General features: G+C 39.6%; 1 protein-coding gene across 3 annotated transcripts; it reads right to left on the bottom strand.

Moving 5' to 3' along the window:
* Positions 1-938: 938 nt before the first annotated feature.
* LOC111568927 (far upstream element-binding protein 2-like) lies at positions 939-14526 on the bottom strand. Of its 3 annotated transcripts, none has more exons than XM_035948448.2 (18): positions 14293-14525; positions 12318-12420; positions 12167-12226; positions 11963-11999; positions 11770-11822; positions 11603-11674; positions 11455-11512; positions 9661-9847; positions 9449-9547; positions 9258-9356; positions 9073-9175; positions 7332-7453; positions 6588-6881; positions 5418-5533; positions 5239-5327; positions 4736-4942; positions 3660-3847; positions 939-2362 (listed from the first exon to the last, which is right to left on the bottom strand). In XM_035948448.2, exons 1-18 carry the CDS (start codon positions 14419-14421, stop codon positions 2354-2356), a joined length of 2025 nt encoding a protein of 674 aa, XP_035804341.2. In that variant the 5' UTR covers positions 14422-14525; the 3' UTR covers positions 939-2353. The 3 variants fall into 3 exon arrangements, with proteins under 3 accessions (XP_035804341.2, XP_023126573.2, XP_035804342.2); XM_023270805.3 differs by having other exon boundaries at positions 9661-9832; positions 14293-14524; XM_035948449.2 differs by lacking the exons at positions 939-2362; positions 3660-3847 and having other exon boundaries at positions 4802-5020; positions 14293-14526.
* Between the last annotated feature and the right edge of the window lie 4896 nt (positions 14527-19422).

The following is a 19422-nucleotide window of genomic DNA, read 5'->3' as shown; positions in this document are numbered from 1 at the left end:
GAAACAGATCCGTTTTTGTGGCAAATTTGTGGAAATCTGGAAAAGTTGTCTCAAAGATTCACCTGTAAACCTTCAGAACAGTAAAAGGATAAAGACAAGTATAGTGTGTTTAAAACCACAAACAGATGAAGACCAACAACAATAACAGTTTGAATAAAGTGCTGGATCCCCACTGGGTCATCCTCACATATTAGTTATGTTCAATTCAGCTTTTCAACACAGATTTCAGGGTATTTTTGTCACTAAACTTTGCAGTCCGGCCTGATTAATGTGAAGAGTAACAGTGACATCTGGTGGTGTTTTCTCTCAGAGCTGCTGTTAACAGGTTATGTGTTCCATCATCTGTACACCTCTGAACCCTCATTAGGGTCATGGGGGGCTGGAGTCTGTCCCAGCTGACTGAGGGTGAAGGTTCACCTGGACAGGTATCAGTCTATCACAGGGCTACACATAGAGACAAACAATCACACACATGCACACCTACGGGCAATTTAGTATCACTAATGAACCTCAGCATGTTTTTGGACTGTGGGAGGAAGCTGGAACATGCACAGGGAGAACCTGTAAGCTCCATGCAGAAAGATCTCAGGAAGGTTGGGACACAAACGGGGGATCTTCTAGCTGCAAGGCGACAGTGCTAACCACCAAGCCACTGTGCAGCCTGCTTTTACAAGACTGAAAAAAACAAAAAGTAAAAAGTGCCTGAAGGTTGCACTTTTTTGTACGTACTGACAGAAAAGCTCTTTTTTTATGCCTTCAGGTTAGTTTTCTTTACTGAAATTAAAGATGTGTGATTCTGGATAATCTAACGTTTGCAGGTAAAACACTTTTCTGCCCTTTTTATTTTCTTTAACAGTACAAAGTGCTACCCACCGAGCCACTGTGCAGCCCAGCTATGTGTTCCGTTTGTAAAAAAAAAAGAAAGATAAAAGTGCACATTGTAAAGTAATGGACATTTTCCTTTTTAATTCAGATTATTGCTGCTGGTGGTCGTCTATTAACAACATCAACGCTGCCGCCAAAGGCAAGACTCACAGCTGCCGTTCAGAATACAAGAATCATACCTGATGCACACGTCTGCAAGTGGAAACCAACAGCTTTATATTGCTGAATATGTGGAATCATACAAGATATATTAAAGTGGGACACATTGGAAGACTAAATTCTCAATCTTCTGCACACAAACAATGACTGCGGAAAGGCAAAGAGATGTTGGCATTCCCTAAAAAACTAAATAAAAGACAATAACGTGCAACTTTGAGAGGAAACAAAATCACAACTTGGCTTGAATGTGGCCTTAGATGAAACTTTAGAAGAAAGTTCTGTGAATGCTCTGTGGCATTATGTTGGTTTGAAAAGGTCTGACAATCATTTTAATAACTGATCGTTCACTTCAAGCTGGCCGAATCTGAAAAAAGCGTATTTTTCCCTGCACTTTGGCCTACAGTCCACAATAAACAGGCGCTTTTCTAAAACAAAAACTAAAGATCTCAAGTGAATAAACTGCTTCAGACGCTGTAAAACTCAAACAGGAGTCTTTAAGTGACAATTATGTAAAAGAAACTTAAATCATGGCAACATAAATCACATTATCCACTTTTATACATAATCACATTCATCGCTCATGAATTTTACCGCTAGGAACTGTTCCACCAGTCAAAGGTAGCCCTGTTTTTATTCATGTTTCTGCCCAATAAACCTTCAGCAGTCACTAATTGTCCCACATGCATAATTCAGAAATGCAGAATCTCATTTGTACAATGTGAAGCCGTCTCAGTCGTACAAAATACTGCAGGTGAACACATTCATACGTAAAAAGGAAATTTACACAAGTCCAAACCCCATGCAAGCCTCAACGGAGGGAAACGTGACGATTTAATTAAAAGATCCAAACAATCATACGGGCCTTAAAAAGTCCTAGATGTGCCAGATATGCAGCATGATCATAGTCCTAAAAGCTGTGCAATGTAGTAAATAGAACACTGAGATATAAAGGTAAGTGTTTTAAAATGAAGAGAGTGAATCAACGATGACTTATTGGCAACTCAGTCATTGGAGTAAGCGTTTCAAGGCTTCCACGTATAGAGAAACGTTTGCAGAGGCGTTAAGAAGCTTCGCAAAATAGTGTGTCGTGATCGATCAGTCTTCTCCCTCCTCAGCAGCAGAGAACGTTTGTTCAGTTCACATTTTTATTAAAAAGGATCCGGATGATGTTTGGCGGGGAGGAAGGGCGTCATTTCTCCTTGCAACAAATAAAAAATAGATATATAACTTAAATGGCTAGATCCTGGCCTCGAGTTCACACTCCTCTTCTTTATCTTCTCCAGCGTCAGAGACCTTCTGCCATCAACTCTCACTGCGCCTGAAATGCAAATAGTTGACAGGATGTTTTATGAGTTAATCATACCGGGATAAAATGTGAAATGCAGCAGGCGGAATGAAACCAAACACACATGATGAGAACTACAGATCGATGGATACGAGTTCTGTAGGGCTGATCCTGATTAGATTCAAGTCTCAAGACCTTTATTTTCATTGTACAGCTGCAGACAACAACAAAACTATGGTGTTACTCCCTGAGATAAAATACAATAAAAGATAAGATAAAGTAGAAAAAAATAAGTAACAACAAAAGCACTCAGAGAGCGCAGTACTCCGCCAAGGCTGCTCAGTCCTTGGATCATTTCTGATGGATAAGTCCTGATAAGTCCTCAGTGGTGGGTTTGTAGTAGGATCACAATCATGTGATCGTCAGCAGTCGGCTGATGTAGTGTTCACTTGTTGTCATGGTTACAGTGATGCCGTGTCGCTATCTGGCAATAATACAGAAATCTTTAACAAATCCGTGGATCCAGACTATAAGCCGCATCACTGCCAAAATCTAATCACTTGGTCCTTGTGTCATTTCTGACCTTCCCGGAAAATTTCATCCAAATCTGTTTTGAGTAATGTTGCTGACAGACAGACAGACAGACAGACAAACCAACGCCAACCGTTTGATTGCTGTGTTTTGTGGCGGAGTAATGAAATACACAGTATAAGAAATGTATAAATAATATCTACAAAATGTAAACACATTTTGCACAATATGCAAATAAGAGTCGCCGATATTTGGGTCCAATAAACATTAAATGTAACGTTTTAACGCAATTCGGTATCCGTACATAACATACACATGTATAGCACACACCTGCACTCAGCACAAGGTCATTTTGTTTGTGGGTACATCTATATTAAATGGACACATTCTATGTTGCCATGATTTCTGATCATCAGTAACTAATAAACAAATGCTGCATTTCTGACAATGCCATATGGGGGAATGAGCAGCCTTGGAGGAGGACTGTGCTCTCTGAGTGCTTTTCTAGTAATTCATTGTTTTCCAGATTCTGTTTAAGATCAGTCTGTGGCTGCCTTCTAACTTATCCATCAGCATAGCATTGGCCACTGTGAGAGATGCTAATTTCCTGGTTTCTTGTTCAGTTTTTCTGCTTCAAAGACATTTCTGAGAGAGAGGAGGCTGCATCGTACCTGAAGTAGAACATCTATCATCAATAACTGCTCAATACTTTACCAGTAATCAGATAAATGACAAATACTGGCCAGGCTGATAATGGGTCTGTCCTTACTGAGAACCCGGCTGGAGCTCCTGTACCAACCTGTCCCTGCTGTGGAGTGGTCGGTTGGCCCGGAGCCTGTCCTGTCTGTCCGTAGTACGCCGCCTGCTGCCGGTAGTACTCCGCCCAGGCGGCGCTGTAGTCCGGCTGGCCTCCTGTCGAGGAAGCTGCTCCTCCTGCTGCTCCTGGAGCTGCAGCTGCTGTTCCAGGTACAGATCCACCTGTCTGGGCTGCAGGAGACCAACAACACGGGCATGAAGCTCACATGGCCTTCAGACAGCTACACTACACACTGGTTCTTCAGGGTTTCAGAGGATTATACTGTGGACTGTGACAGTTGGTTCTATAGATGGATGATTTCTGACTATTCTCCCAGAAAGTAACACAGAAAGTAAAAGATTTCATAAAAATAAATAAAGTATGCCGACCTTTTTGATCCCTGACTGCTAAAACAGCGTAAAATATTGATCAGAATGATGTAAATTTTGCACAGAAATAACATGTAGTGAGGCTCTAATGAAAATAACCACCAGATTCTCCTGATTAAGTATATTATTGAAGAAATAATGTACAAATCAGTTAATGGCTAGAAAGATGTGGACCTGGATAGCAGCTGATTACTAAACCAAAAATAAGCAAAAATCATGTACACTAATCAAAACAAAAACATCATACATAGAATTTATAATCAATAATTGTTTTCTATTGTTTGCCTTTTCTAAAGTAAATAAAACTGGATAGCTGCAGACAATTATTTTCAAGTGGCAATATCAATTCTTTATGATTACTCGGCATTAATTATGTGCAGATTTTCTGTTTAACTCGTATAAAACTGAAAGATAACCTATTTGTATCAACACTAAAGCCTCACTGAGTAGTTTTATTTATTGACTAAAAAAAAGGATATAATATTGACTCATCGATGTCAAAAATGACTTTTTAATTTATGCTTTTTTTAATTATTTGAAAATGTGTTTTATGTTTCACAGCTGTACATTAATTTTCCTTGAATAGTTCCTCTATTGACTGATTTATTGTGTACACTGACAGATTATTCCAGCACTCTTATCGATGTTTTTCTAGCTAACAGCAGGTACAGTTACAGGCATTCGTCTCACCCATCTTCTTGTAGTACTCCTCCCAGGCCTTGGTGTAGTCCGGCTGGCCCCCCGGTGTCTGTGCCGGCTGGCTCTGGTCTCCTGACGTTTGGGCTCCTCCGGCTGGGTTAGCGGGGTACTGGGCCGGCACGGCCCCCGATGGCTGCTGGTAGTACTGAGCGTAGTAGGCCGCCCAGGCCGCGTTGGGATCATTGGCTGCTGCCTTGCCTAGAAAAGATGCAGGGTGGAGGGGGTGAGGTCCTCATAGGGTGAGGGTGAGCTCCTGCTACTGGCCTGGAGACCGGGCTTGGAGACCAGGGGGGAAACAGAGACAGGGTTAGCCAGAGCTGCTACACAACAACACACTGCATCTCATCACAACATTTCCATCCTGCTGACCTTCCCAAGTTTAGAGAGAAGTGTCATTACTCATGAGGAATGTGCTGGGTGTAAAAAAGACAGCCCACATGCTTAATAAAGAGAACATTTATCCCTTAAAACCAGTGAAGTCCAGGGTGACTCACTGGGGTCGTGGGGTGGTTGGGGCTGCCACTGCTGGTAGGTGTTGCTCCAGCCCTGAGGGTTGTACTGGTGAGGACCTGGAGGACCCCCCCTGAGGAGAAAACAAGTCATTTATTAGTAAAACACCTCAGAATCATGTGTGGTGGACGTGTCTAAAGCTTGTGGAGCATTAGGTACTCACTGAGGTGGTCCAGGAGCCCCAGGTGGTCCAGGGTTGTATGGGTTGGGATTGTAGGGACCCATGGGACCAGCAGGACCGGGTCCACCTGGCCCCGGACCCACAGGACACAGAGGACCCTGAAACCAAACATTTAAAAGTTGTTTTTTTTAATTACACCACCAAGGTAGACGATCGGTATCTGTCTGTCAGATTTGAATTAAATTTTCAGGGAAGGTCAGAAATGACACAAGGACCGTATTTCTTCCACCAGCAGGGTTTTCAGATTTATTGCACGTTCTTTTGTACATTGGTTTCCTTGTTGTTTTTTGAATGTAACGTGTGCGTTCTTCTGGATAACTTGAATGCGGATGAATAAAATATCCATCCGTTTATATGTTGAACTCGATAAAGCGCTGACATCAAAAAAAATTATGGACACATGGTTTTGAACTTTCTGCTACAATTTTTTCGTTTTCTGATGTTTTTATTTCACTAAATACACTAGAAAGTACTCAAACTCAATTAAAATAAGCTTCAATGAAACTATATTGTTTGTAAGATGAATGAATTCTTTAGATTCATCAAAATAAATGGTAAAATATTAAAAATAGTATTTAACAGCAACCCTCTTAACCAAGCATATATACTCAAGTACAACTGACATATTCCATTTGTTATTTCCACTTTATGCCGCCATATTCTTGCAAATTTTGCCACACAACATTTAATTATAAATAACTACTTTGAAATAATGTAAAACCTATCATACCCGTATGAACTACAACATCAACAGCATTTTTAGAAGTTTTTATTCCTGCTCTTATGCTTGGGTATTGATCTTTTTAAAGTTTTTGTTGATGTTTTATCAATAGACAAACTAATGCTGATCGTCACATAACGTGGTGGAGTTATGTAACAATCGGCCAAAAAAAAATAATTGCTGCGTCTCTGACAATGCCACATGGGGGAATGAGTAGCCTTGGCGGAGTACTGCGCTCTCTGATTGCTCTTCTAGTTGTATTTATTTGACCTTTATTTTACCAGGTAAAAATGTTTGAGATCCAGTTCTCATTTGCAAACATGACCTGTTGACTCCGATGTGTGTAATTATGAGATAATGGAAGAAACAGTTCTGATTGTTTCTTCCAGCTGCTTCTTATCTCTTTTCCTGCTTGTTCAGCACACAAGTACCTCAATCTTCTCTTCAATGAGCTGCTTGGCGTGGTCGATCTGCTGCGGTGACCCCTGGATGATGAACAGTTTGAAGTTGGGGTCTCCGTTGGGGGGCGGCTGTCGAGAGATTTCCACAAAGGCTCCCGTCTGCTGGTTGATGGACTTGACGTTCTCTCCTCCCCGGCCAATCACCAGGCCACACTTGTGGGCAGGAATGGAGAAGGTCATTTCCCCACCAGGCGGACCCCAACCACCTTGTCCCCCGCCTCGGCCCCTGTTGCCTGCAGGCATCCCTGGAGGACCTGGGGGACCCTGGAAATGGAGGAGAGGAAGTCTCATGACTGTAGCTCAGCAGTATAGATGTCTGACTGTTAAAGTTGTTTTTAGGATTTGGATCCAGGGCTGCACAGTGGATCAGCGGTTAGCACTTTCGCTTTGCAGCTAGAAGATCACCAGTATGTGTCCCGGCCTTCCTGGGATCTTTCTGCATGGAGTTTGCATGTTCTCCCTATCTGTAGGTGTGAATGTGAGTGTGATTGTTTGCCTCTATGTGTAGCCCTGTGACAGACGGTTACCTGTCCAGGTGAACCTTCACCCTCAGTCAGCTGGAATGTGGATCCACTGATGTAAACATTTGAAGGCTTAAACTATAAAATAACTACAACTGCTGTTCTCAATGATGAGTAATTACTGTAGAGTCACTGTCTGTTAGTTTATGAGTGAACCAAAGCAGGCTTCAGTGTGGCTGTGGGTGATCTGTACCCCCTGGCCCTCCTCTCGGACCCTGATGCTCTGCAGCAGGTCGTTGATGATCTGGGCAGCGTGTTCGCAGCGGTCGGGCGGACCGCTGATGTGGGCGACTTTATCTGGACCAGTCCCATCGTCTGTAAGAAGGATTTAAATGTGCAGAAAGCAACATTTTATTGACATTAATAATTAATGACACCAATCGTGTGACAAAGCAGACTGAAGAGCTGATAATCAACATCCAACTCTGTAGCTCCTTATGAAACACGACCATTGAGTCAATGTTCATTAAACATCTGCTGGACGTCCTTCCTGGATGTTTTAGCAACGAGCAGCTTGTTGACAAGAATTTTTGGATGTTATCTTTTTCTTAATAAAAATTTTATGAGACGGGCGCCCTGGTAGCTCACTGGTTGAGCAGTCGACCAATGAACAGAGTCTATAGTCTCTGTTTATAGACTCGAACACATGACCGCTGGGTCATGTGTTCGAGTCCGACCTATGACCATTTACTGCATGTCATTCCCCCACTGTTCTACCCATGTTTCCTCTCTCTCTCTCTATCGCTCCACTGTCCTTTATAATAAAGGCCAAAAACATAACTTAAAAAAACATTATGAGACAAAAAGAAAATAAAAAAATCTAGAAATGTCAAAGGAATGAATATCATAGCCATGGCCTCAACATTACTAACACGTACTGAGCAAACAGGAGCAGAGGAACTCACATGATGAGACACGAATATAAGTTCCACATAGAGATGCATAAACAGTTTTTTTATATTTAAAAACACAGAGAATACAGAGAAAGTGTCACGTGGCTGTCTGATCACAACCATTTCTCAACTATATATAAACAAAGACATGCTTTGCTCTCTATGACTAATATTTCCCTGTTTGTAAGAGAAGCTCCGACTAGACCGTTATGATTCAGATCAGCAGCTAACATCACTGGTCAGAGACGCAACATGTTTGCTAAGCCAAGAACTCATATGAGCAAAGGAAGCTGCTAACAGTGGCCAGAAATCACTCAGTTTAACACAACAAAGAAGTCACTTGAAGTTCTTAAACCACTGGTGTCCTCTCACTGACTTTTTTTTTCCAAATAACGCATGTCAAGTAAATAAATTGGCAAAGAAACAGAGAAAAATGACACCTGCTTTGCACACAAAGTTATTTAAACAACCTGACAGTTTCTATTTAAATGAGAGATTTATTTGATTCTGCAACTGTTCAGTCCTAAAAAATCATTAACTACAGCAGCAGAGATGGTAGGAAAACACAGTTTGAAGGAAAAATCCGAAACAAAAAAAATGGCAGTAATGCTTTGAGTTGTCTTTGGGCAGTTTCCTGCAGTATCCAGCAACAAACTAATCAATCTATCTAAACTGTTCTTTCAGCTTCCTGATTTATTTTAACTGGTTTGTTTAGTGTGAATTTTCTCATCCATTCTTACTGGAATTGTTTGCATCTGTCTCTACGGAATTAATATAATACAGTTTACAATCTGAGTCTGATTTAAAGGAAGTTTAACCAACAAATCAATGAAATTCACTAAATCAGTAACTAAACTCAGGATTAAGAGTGACTTAAGATCACTTTAGGAATTTACTCTTTGTATCGATGGCTTCAAACTTCAACCTTTCAAGTTATTTTATCCTGAGATGATGACGAGAACGTGTTCGTGCACAATATTACACCAGCAACCGTGTGAGATGTACAGCTGGAAGGATCATACAGTCATCACTGCTCCTCACCTTGTTTGAACTGTATCCTGACTCCAGCATCATTCTGGATCTTCTTGATCATCTCTCCGTTGCGTCCGATAACCACGCCGACCGAGTGTCGTGGAACCGGGATCTGAGTGGAAAACACATCTCTATGGTAACAGTTTGGTGATGGTTTAAGGACCCTGATGTCACCTGTTCTCATTCAGACTTACATCCATGCCTCCTCCCATTCGAGAGCCAAACTCATTCCTGTCGCTGAAGCCGCCGTGGTCTCTCTCCCTCAGAATCTCCTGAACCATTTCCTGGGCTTGCTGAACAAAAGAAAGACTTGATTATAAGAGCACAAGGAAACTCCACTTCACATATTTAGCTGGAACTCGGTGAGGTGATTTAACAGCTGTACCTGGACTTTGTATGGATCTCCGATGATGCGTAGAGGCTTGTCAACGTTGGGTCCCTGAGAGGCGTCCTGGATCAGGATCATCTTCACGCCTGCACGCTCCTGGAAAACCAAACATTTAAATACGATCACACATGAGACGTGGCTAAAACCTCTGCAGATACAAAGATGGAGAAAGCGTTCAACAAGCTGGTTTGCAGAGATGCAGCTTCTACCTGCAGCTGTTTGATGGTCTCCCCTCCCTTGCCGATGACGAGGCCGGCCTTGCCAGCTGGGATCATCATCTCATGAACTGTGCCGTTCTGCCCGTTGGTGGACTCGTGGTAAGAAGACGGGGGCGTTCCCCTCCCTCGCGACACTATCTCATCCAGCAGCATCTTGGCTTTCCTAGCCGGGGAAGAGCTGACTAGTTACTCCACATTCATTTTACTATTTGAAACTAGTGGTGGAACGTGATGAAAAAAACTAATTACAGACTTTGTAATGAATTAATCGTATTTTTGTCAAATAGCAATATTTGACACAATAAGCAAAGTTTTTCAACTCAAATAAATGTTGGTTGATGACTGAATGAATGAATAGACAAATCCCTGAACTTAAACGACAAAAATGTTTGTTTCATTTCTATTTATCTGCATTTTTCATCTGTCTGCTACATTCCCAGATTACTGCAAATCTAAGTGCAATTATAGCGATTTTATTCAACATTTTAAGACTTTTTGTAAGCTCAAACGCACTTTGAATGTCTTGAAAAGTGGTGTATTATGGGATGGCTACACCATTAGCCGGTAGCAGGACTATTGTAGCTAATGTTAGCTCTGGTGCTAACAGCAACATGTTTTGCATTGAGGTGATCATAAAAGTCTTTGTTGCACAATTTTGCTACAACCAGGCTTTTATCCAAGCTGCCATCAGGAAGATTTTTAAAAGAAAACTTTCCACCCAACAAGCTCAATGAGGTCTCATCTTTCTTCACTGTTCACCAAACTTTCTTATGCACTAACATCACTCCTGTGCATTTTCTTCACGGATGGAAAACAGATTTTAGGTTCACTGGCGCCACCTACTGGGATGGAGTGTGCATCAGTGTTACCAGTGTGCCAGAAATTAGGGAACTGAGAAAGGTGCGATTAAATGTGCTATTTTTTCTTTAACTAATAATCTAAATTAATGTGGTAAAATCTACAAGATGAAAGCTGCTGACAGGTGAAGTGAATGACACTGATCATCTCGGTCCGATGCAATGTGCTGCTGGGAAAACTCAGGTCCTGGCATTCAAGTTGATGTTACTTTGCAACAACACCACAACACACAAACTAACCACAAACATCTTAAGGAACGCAACACACAGTTCCAACACCCCACAAGATCCAAGGGAGTACACCCCCAGAGGTCGCATGGCCTGATGGGTCAGAGACATTTTGCACCAACACAATATTAGGGCCAGATTACATGACAACGGTTTTCGGATGAAACACAAAGATTTTGTTGCGTCTCAGCCTCCCGTTTACACAGAAACGGCATTTTAGATGACCTAAAATGGAAACTTTTGAACGTTTTTCTGAAACGCAACAGTCGCCATCGCGGTGTGAACGAGGGGCCGGAGTTTTCAGTGAGAACGCTGTCCACTTTGTACATTACACTTTTATTCTCGTTTCCATGTGCAAACCGAATGACAGCAGTAACAATTGTGGACTTACTGCATCTTTTCCCGATGCATTGTGGGATACTTTGAGTGACTATATTGGGTGCAATAATTGGAACTTACCATTCAGACAGCATTATAAAATGCCAAAAACACGATATAGTTTGTAGCGACTGATTTTGGACACGGTTTATAACTAATTATTACAAGATGTTGCACTTATGGCACCAAAAAAAAATGTGTCATTACAGCTAACAGATCTAAAAACGACACAGGAAAAGAATACGTCCAATACAGAGCATCATAATGTGAAAAAAATGTTAGATCAGGTAAGCGAAATAATTAGCTTCCAAAATGGACTTACTGTATTGAGTCGGGGGACCCTGTGAGTGAGACGTTCCTCTCTGGAAGGCCTCCGCTGTCTGGACACACACCGAGAAAACATGTTACTAAATTCAAAATCCAAAAAGGAAAAGTAGAACAAAACCGTTCAGGCTAACTCCACACATTACCTGGAGCTATTTGAACCTTGCAGCCCGACTCCTGCTGGATCTTATTGATCTGTTCACCTCCACGGCCGATGACTGTGGATGAAGAGAGAAGAGTTGGGGTCAGAAAATGTGTCAGATCAATGGGTCATGCATCAGTAGGTGTCAGAATAAAGTCAGGCTGCACTCACTGAGTCCCACCATGCTGTCTGGAACACTGTACTCCTCTGTGGCGGAGGTAGGTCTGACACCATCAGCAGGAAAGAGGGAAAAGAGGCAACAGATCAGGCAATAGTAGACTTTCTAACTGTAGTTTCTGCAGCTATTTTTTTCTCTACATACTTCCACATAAAACACGGCCAACAGAAAGCTTCGAGTTCTCACCTTTGCTGTGCCAGAGCAGCTAACTGTGCACCGATAGCTGAGATGAGAAAACACAGTAAAGAGAGGTTTTGGATTACAGCTGGACTGTGTGAGGACGGAGTGACACAAACAGAGCAGATGAAGCAGACGACACAGTCAACCATGAGTCAGAAACATCACAGATCAAAAGTGTCAACGCAGCACGAAACGGCTAAATGAACTCACACAGCGCTTTGGCCGAATCCATGTCACTCTGCGCAGCAAGCTTTTTGCTCTCTGGTTCATCTGTGAGGTGAGGAAATGACGGTATCTGCTGTAAATCAACACGTGTGAGAATTAACCTCTGCATGTGAAGAAGAGGAGGTTCAGCCGTTACCTGCGTCCTCCAGCTGCCGTTTCTGTGCAGTGAACGGGAAGCCATCTGGAGCGGCGTTGTTGTTAACGGGAGGACCGGCATCACCTCCGATCTTAGCTGCAATCTAAAAAAAACACAAAATCAACATTAGTCAATCTCTGAAATAAATAACACTCACATGTACTGTTCATTCAGCTCTGTTATGCTGTAGCTATATCTGCTGGACGAGCACAGATGGATGCTTGCAGATATTGCGAACTGATTTAATTTTAAAAGTGAAGCTTCAGTTCAATATTTAAAAGATTTAAAACACGTGATGAAGCACTACCACATCAGACACCATCAAAAAAATACGACTGTCAGATATAAAGTTGTGAAAATCCTGGGTGTAAAATGTTCTAGATTTATTTATTCACTGTTTGTGATTTATTTAAACATAGAACAGTATCATAATGACAAAAAAGAGAAAATAAAATACACAAAACAATAAACAACCAAACCAAATCCTAAAATAATGCCTGAAAACGAGTCATCTCACATCTTACTGTTTCCAGTTTGCTCCTTAAAATTCATAGAACACTTTTACTGCTCCACATTATTATACTGTTCTTTAATTCTTTTTGAAGTTGTTTTATAGTTGTGCTCATTTTGGGATCATTATCCAGATTATTCCAGAAATTTACTCCCTAAAGCAGGAGTGTCAAACCTGCGGCCTGCGGGCTAAAAGCAGTCCTCCAGAGGGTCCAATCCGGCCCTCAAAGTGTAAAAATTACAGAGAAGACATTAACTGCAGATTGTAAATTAGTAAAACTGTAAATTTAAAATAATTTCTAGACCATGACAAGTTGTTTGGATCAGAAAGTAAAATACTAGATTGCTCATTGTTCTTTTGTCTCTCATTTTTGTAATATTTTGTTGTTTTTTGCCTGACTTTTGTCGTTTTGTGTTTCCTTTTTGTCTCGCTTGTGTTTTTTGTCTACTTTTTTTGTCGCTTTGTGCCTCGTTTTGTCATTTTGTGTCTCATATTTTGTCTTTTCTTTGTTGGTTTTTGTCTTTTTTGTCTTTCTCCTGTTGTGTTGATCATAAAGTAAAATACAGTTTATCAGGGAGGAACATGTTTGCGTTGAACATTACTTGCACAGCTCTAAATTTAAACAATATATTAGTGTTCATATATTATCCCTCATTATGTCTTGTCTTTGCAGCTTTTTTGTAGTATGTTTATTGGATGTAATGTAGTGTTATACCCCCACACTTCTGCACAGTAGGTCAGTAAAAACACTGAGCAGTATAATGTATAAGAGGCTCATCTGGCATTTAATGTCATTAGAATTGCACTGTGCATACTTGAAATACAAATTATATACTGAAAAATACGCCATCAATTAGCAGCCCTTAAAGATTCAATCTGTTAAAAACGTAATAAAGCTGAAATAGTGGCGTTAATGAAAAAGCACACCTCCTATATCCTAAATTATAGCCTTATTTATTGAGCCTTTAGCCTAATTATAAGAATAAATAGGCTTATTTATTCTTTATTATATTTTTTTGTGTCTGTCTTGGTTATCGTGGATGTTTATGTTATAATAGGGATGAGTTTCACATAACAAAACGGGATAATTTAGCTGTTATGAAACCTAAAGGTGTTTTCTGCACCACAGTTTGGCATCACACCTACATTATTTTAACACTTTTACACCAGCCAAGCCATTTAAAAGTCCTCTGTCAGAATTAACATCTTTACAGAGGGACTTAAAAAGAGCTAACACTCTTACGTTGTTCGATTGTGGTCACGTTTTAGCAAATTTTAACGAATGTCAGGAAGAAATAGTGACATTTATGGTCACACATTTATGAACGACTCGTAAAAAACGTGCGAATTCAGAACATTAATCCCCCCGTCAGGTGTCAAGTTGAGTCAAACGCGTTAGCTCCCATGCTAACTACTGGGCTAGCCGTCCCTCCAAACACGCTCGTGCCCGTCACATCCCCTCACCTGCCGGGCCCGCTGCACCGCGTCCGCAAACGCATCCTTCTTGATGCCTCCGGCTCCGTTACCGAGGGCCGCCGGTCCGCCGAGAGGAGCCCCCGAGCCGGGCGGAGGTACCGCGTTGTACTCCGACATGTCAACCAGGAGGCAGGCCGGGGGTAAGACGGAGCAGAAGACCGGGAAGAAGCTGCGCAGGAGTCGGAAGGAAAGTCAAGAAACTGACGGGGCAAGGATAGCGGAGACACGACGGTGGCCGGGAAGGATCATACGCCTTTTAATTATCTTACTGTAGGTTATTAAAAAATTACTAATATCAAGATTTATTTGGCATTTCTGACCGACTGAGTGCTTAACAACACTTAAATAAAATTTAAATATTTCAGTTAAGATCCTACATCATGGTACAAACTAGAAATTTAGCTGTCTAAGTCAAATAGTAACGTTAAAATCGTAAATTATTACCATTTATGCAATTCGTTATTATTATTATACCTTCTATATTTTAAATTTTTATTATACAATATTCTTAATTCTACATAAATTTACCTGACTAATTTATTATTAGGGTTTAAACACCACAACAAAATATAGAATACAAATTTTCCTGACTAATTTATTACTGAGGTTAATACCATACAATATTATTAATTGTACAATTTGACCAATAGTTTACAATTTAATATTATACATAAAATCCAAAATTACCTGTCAAAATTATATAGTAAGTTTAAAACCGTACAATATTGTTAATTCTGTTCAAATTTACCTGAATAATTTACTATTATCGTTATACCCCATAGTATAATAGAAAATACAAATCTACCTGACTCATTTATTACTAAGGCTAAAGACCAACCATATTATTAACTATGCAAATTTACAAGTCTAACATAATTTAACAGCAAAAAATACTCTACAATATTATATTAGAAGTACCAATTTACCACACCAATTTCTGACTAAAATTAAGACACTAAAATGTTATTTTTCATGCAAACTCCCCTTACAGATTAATATTAAAATTAAAGCCCTACAATATGAAATAAAATCCCAAACTACCTGACTAATTAAAGCCCTTCAATATTATTAATTTACACAAATTTACCCAAATAATTTACTATTTAGGTTTAAACTTCACAACAAAATAAAAAATACAAATTTACCCGGCTAATTTATTATGAAGATTAAGACCCTAGAATGTCATTAATTCTGCAAATTGACCCAACATAATATTTAAAAAAATATGAATAAAAACCCCTACATTATGTAACATAAGATTTTAGCATTCCAGTTTATTACCAATATTAAGACCCTAAAATATCATTACAAATGAAAATTTACCTTCCTAGTTTAATTTAAAGATTAAAACCCTATAGCATCATGTAAAATCCAGAACTGCCTGACTAATTTATTGCTAAAGTTTAGGCCCTTCAATATTATTTATTCTGTTAATTTATCTGAATAATTTACTATAAAATTTGAAACCCCACAATATAATATAAAATAGTAATTTAGCTCAGTAATTAAATACTAAGGTTAAGGCCCTAAAATGTTATATAAATGACAAATTTACATAATAGTATGGTTAATTCCCTACAGTATTATTAATTATGCACAAATTCTCCTGACTAATTTATTATTAAGGTTTAAGCCCAACAATATAATGTAAAATACTAATTTACCTGACTAATTTATTTCAACAGTTAAGAACCTACAACAGTATTATTTATGCAAATTTACCTCACTACATTAATATTATAAATTAAGGCCCTACAATATTACTATTAATGCAAATTTACCTGACAAATTTACTATCAAGGTTAAAAACGACCAATATTGTTAAAATAGTATTACACCTAACGAAGTTAAATATTCGTGTCAAGACCCTACAAAATCATTTATTATGTATATTTACCTGACTTATATGATATTAAGATTAAAACCACAATTAACTAACCAAATTAAATATTAATTTCAAGACCAGAAAAAGTTATTAATTGAAAATCCAATAAATCCAAAGATATCTTACTAACAAATTTATTGGTGACAATGGAAATGAACAACTCACCCAAACAGGATATTATATTATCCTTTATATATTAGTTGTAATAGAAATCATGGATGAAGCTGGCAAATAACTGGTCAAGTTGGGATTAATTTTATTTAATTTATATTTTGTTGTGTAAAGATTTCTCTCAGTTAATATTCAAGCTTTCTCTTATCCTGTCTTAATCCATCCATCCATCCATCCATTATCTATACACTGCTTAATCCTCACTAGGGTCATGGGGGGGCTGGAGTCTATCCCAGCTGACTCAGGTGAAGGCAGGGGACACCCTAGACAGGTCACCAGTCTGTCACAGGGCTACATACAGAGACAAACAATCACTCTCACATTCACACCTACGGGCAATTTAGAATGACCAATTAACCTCAGCATATTTTTGGACTGTGGGAGGAAGCCGGAGTACCCGGAGAAAACCCACGCATGCACAGGGAGAACATGCAAACTCCATGCAGAAAGATCCCGGGAAAGCCGGGACGCGAACCAGGGACCTTCTAGCTGCAAGGTGAAAGTACTAACCACTACACCACTGTGCAGCCTCTGTCTTAATCCAAAAGAAATTTACTTGCTGATTATATTTTGCATTATTAATCAAAATCTCCAGAGTAGGCCTCATAACTAGTAAGAATTGGAGTAGAACTGAACTTTTCACCCCTGAAGAATTCAGTAAATGACCCATTTGTTGAATACATATCACACCAGTATTTTACATTAAACCGGAATTTCCTACACCTACACAATAATAGTTATTCTGATGAAACGGGTTAGGATTTAACATAAAAGCTCTCCTGCTTCCACTCCAAAGTTTTCATGATATGCACAATTTGTCAAAAATGTCAATATTACTCAATTTGATAGAACAACATCGAGGCCTAGAACAGGTTTACAAGAACATCAAAGAAATTACACTCATGTTTGTTAAAAGAGCAGAAATAACATCATAAATGAACATCACCGGTTATAGATTTATAGTCGTGCCAGTATCTATTGAACAGTGTTCACTCAGGTACGATGAATGACTGTGATATCTTTCTCTTGGTTGAGGATTTCAATCACTGATTTAAGATCACTCATCCAAGTCCTCCAAGTGACTGACTGAGTGACTGATGCTGCCAAACCCCGAGGTGGCTTCAGATGTTCCACCTCCAGTGTTGAGCCACTGAGACACGTGAAGGTTCTTTCTCTGAAGATCTGATGTGCTCCCGAAGTTCGAGGGCATGTCTCCGCTCACTGAAAACACAAGTAAAGTGATGTCATTCATAATACCAATACACATACATTTAGAAATAAAGTTTACATACGCTTGTAAACATCATGTACACTAACGTTCAAAAGTTTGAGGTCACCCAGACAATTCCATGTTTTCCATGAAAACTCCCACTTTTATCCATGTGCTAACATAACTGCACAAACGTTTTCTAATCATCAATGAGCCTTTCAACACCATTAGCTAAAACAATGTAGCATTAGAACACAGGAGTGATGGTTGCTGGAAATGTTCCTCTGTACCCCTATGGAGATATTCCATTAAAAATCAGCTGTTTCCAGCTACAATAGTCATTTACCACATTAACAATGTCTACCCTGGATTTATCATTCATTTAATGTCATCTTCATTGGAAAAAAATGCTTTTCTTTCAAAAATACGGACATTTCTAAGTGACCCAAACTTTTGAACGGTAGTGATGATCACGTACATCTTTAGTTCCCAATGATTCCTACAACTGTTAATTTTCTAGGATGAAATCTTTGAAGCACATGCATCATTGTCACAAAAAACAATCATGGATTTTAATGCATTCATAGATCTATTATAGATCTTCTGGAAAAACAGCTTAAAAATATCCATTTCACAACTTTAATGATCAGTTTTGGTGATGTAGGAAGCTGTTTTAATCAATTTTTATTATTGACCTCTTAAGTTCTCGTAACTAAGATTGAATACAGCTGCTGACTCCTCAGAGACAATTCAAATAGTGCCAGTCTGATATACTCATCAAAGTCTGAGGAGCTCAGCAAAAATCTGAAAAAGCAGATCACTGACATGAACAAGCCAAGAAAATCACTTGGAGCCATTTCAAAGCAGCTTCAGATCCAAAAATCATCTGTCTGTCAGTATAAAGTTCATGGTCCAGTTGTGTTACTGCCACCATCAGGAAAAAACACAAACTATCACCTGCTGCTGAGAGACCATTGGTCAGGATGGTCAAGGGTCAACCAAAAACCATCAAAAAGCAGGTCTGATTGAATGATAAGCTGCTGGAACACAGCTGTCAGTGTCCACAGGGTTTTACATCAACATGAGCTGATGAGCTCCATGAAGAAGGAAGTTCTTGCTCTAGAAGCAGAACCTTAATGCTCCACTCAAGTCTGCTGCTGATCACATGGACAAAGAATAGGCCTTCTGGAGGAAAGTTCTGTGGTCAGATGGAAGAAAAATTGATCAGAATTATGTTTGGAAGAGAGAAGGTGAGACCTTAACCCCAATAACACCAAACCTACCATCAGGCATGGAGGTGGCAGTATCATGCTCTCTGGAACTGGAGCTTTATACAAAATAAATGGAATAAAGAAGAAGGAGGATTACCTCCACATTCTTCAGGAAAATCTCAAATCATCAGCAGAAGGTTGATCTTGGACACAGTTGGATGTTTCACCAAGACAATGAGTCCAAACACACATCAGACGTGGTAAAGAAATGGTTCCATCAGGCTAGAATGAAGGTTTAGACTGGTCTCCCCATAGTCCTGACTTAAACCCATCAAGAACATGGGGACTGTGGTGAAGAAACAAGATTATGTCAGAAAGACAATAAATTTAGTTGAACTGCACCAATTCTGTCCAGTGGAGACAAAGATGTAACCAAAAGCACCTGGATGAGGTAAAAATCATCAAAAGGACATTTATCCAAACATTAGCATTGCTATATTTTTATTTTCATCCAGGTGATTTTGTAATATATGTGCAGGTGAAGACGAAACATCCGCTGACACCATCTTGTTTGTGTAATAATTTTATTTCAAAGAAAACAGCATCTGATCAGGCACCATAGACTGCCCGATGGAGAATTC

This window comes from Amphiprion ocellaris, chromosome 19 (genome assembly GCF_022539595.1).
Source record: "Amphiprion ocellaris isolate individual 3 ecotype Okinawa chromosome 19, ASM2253959v1, whole genome shotgun sequence".
Taxonomy (NCBI): domain Eukaryota; kingdom Metazoa; phylum Chordata; class Actinopteri; family Pomacentridae; genus Amphiprion; species Amphiprion ocellaris.
This window is presented reverse-complemented; position numbering and strand designations above follow the sequence as displayed.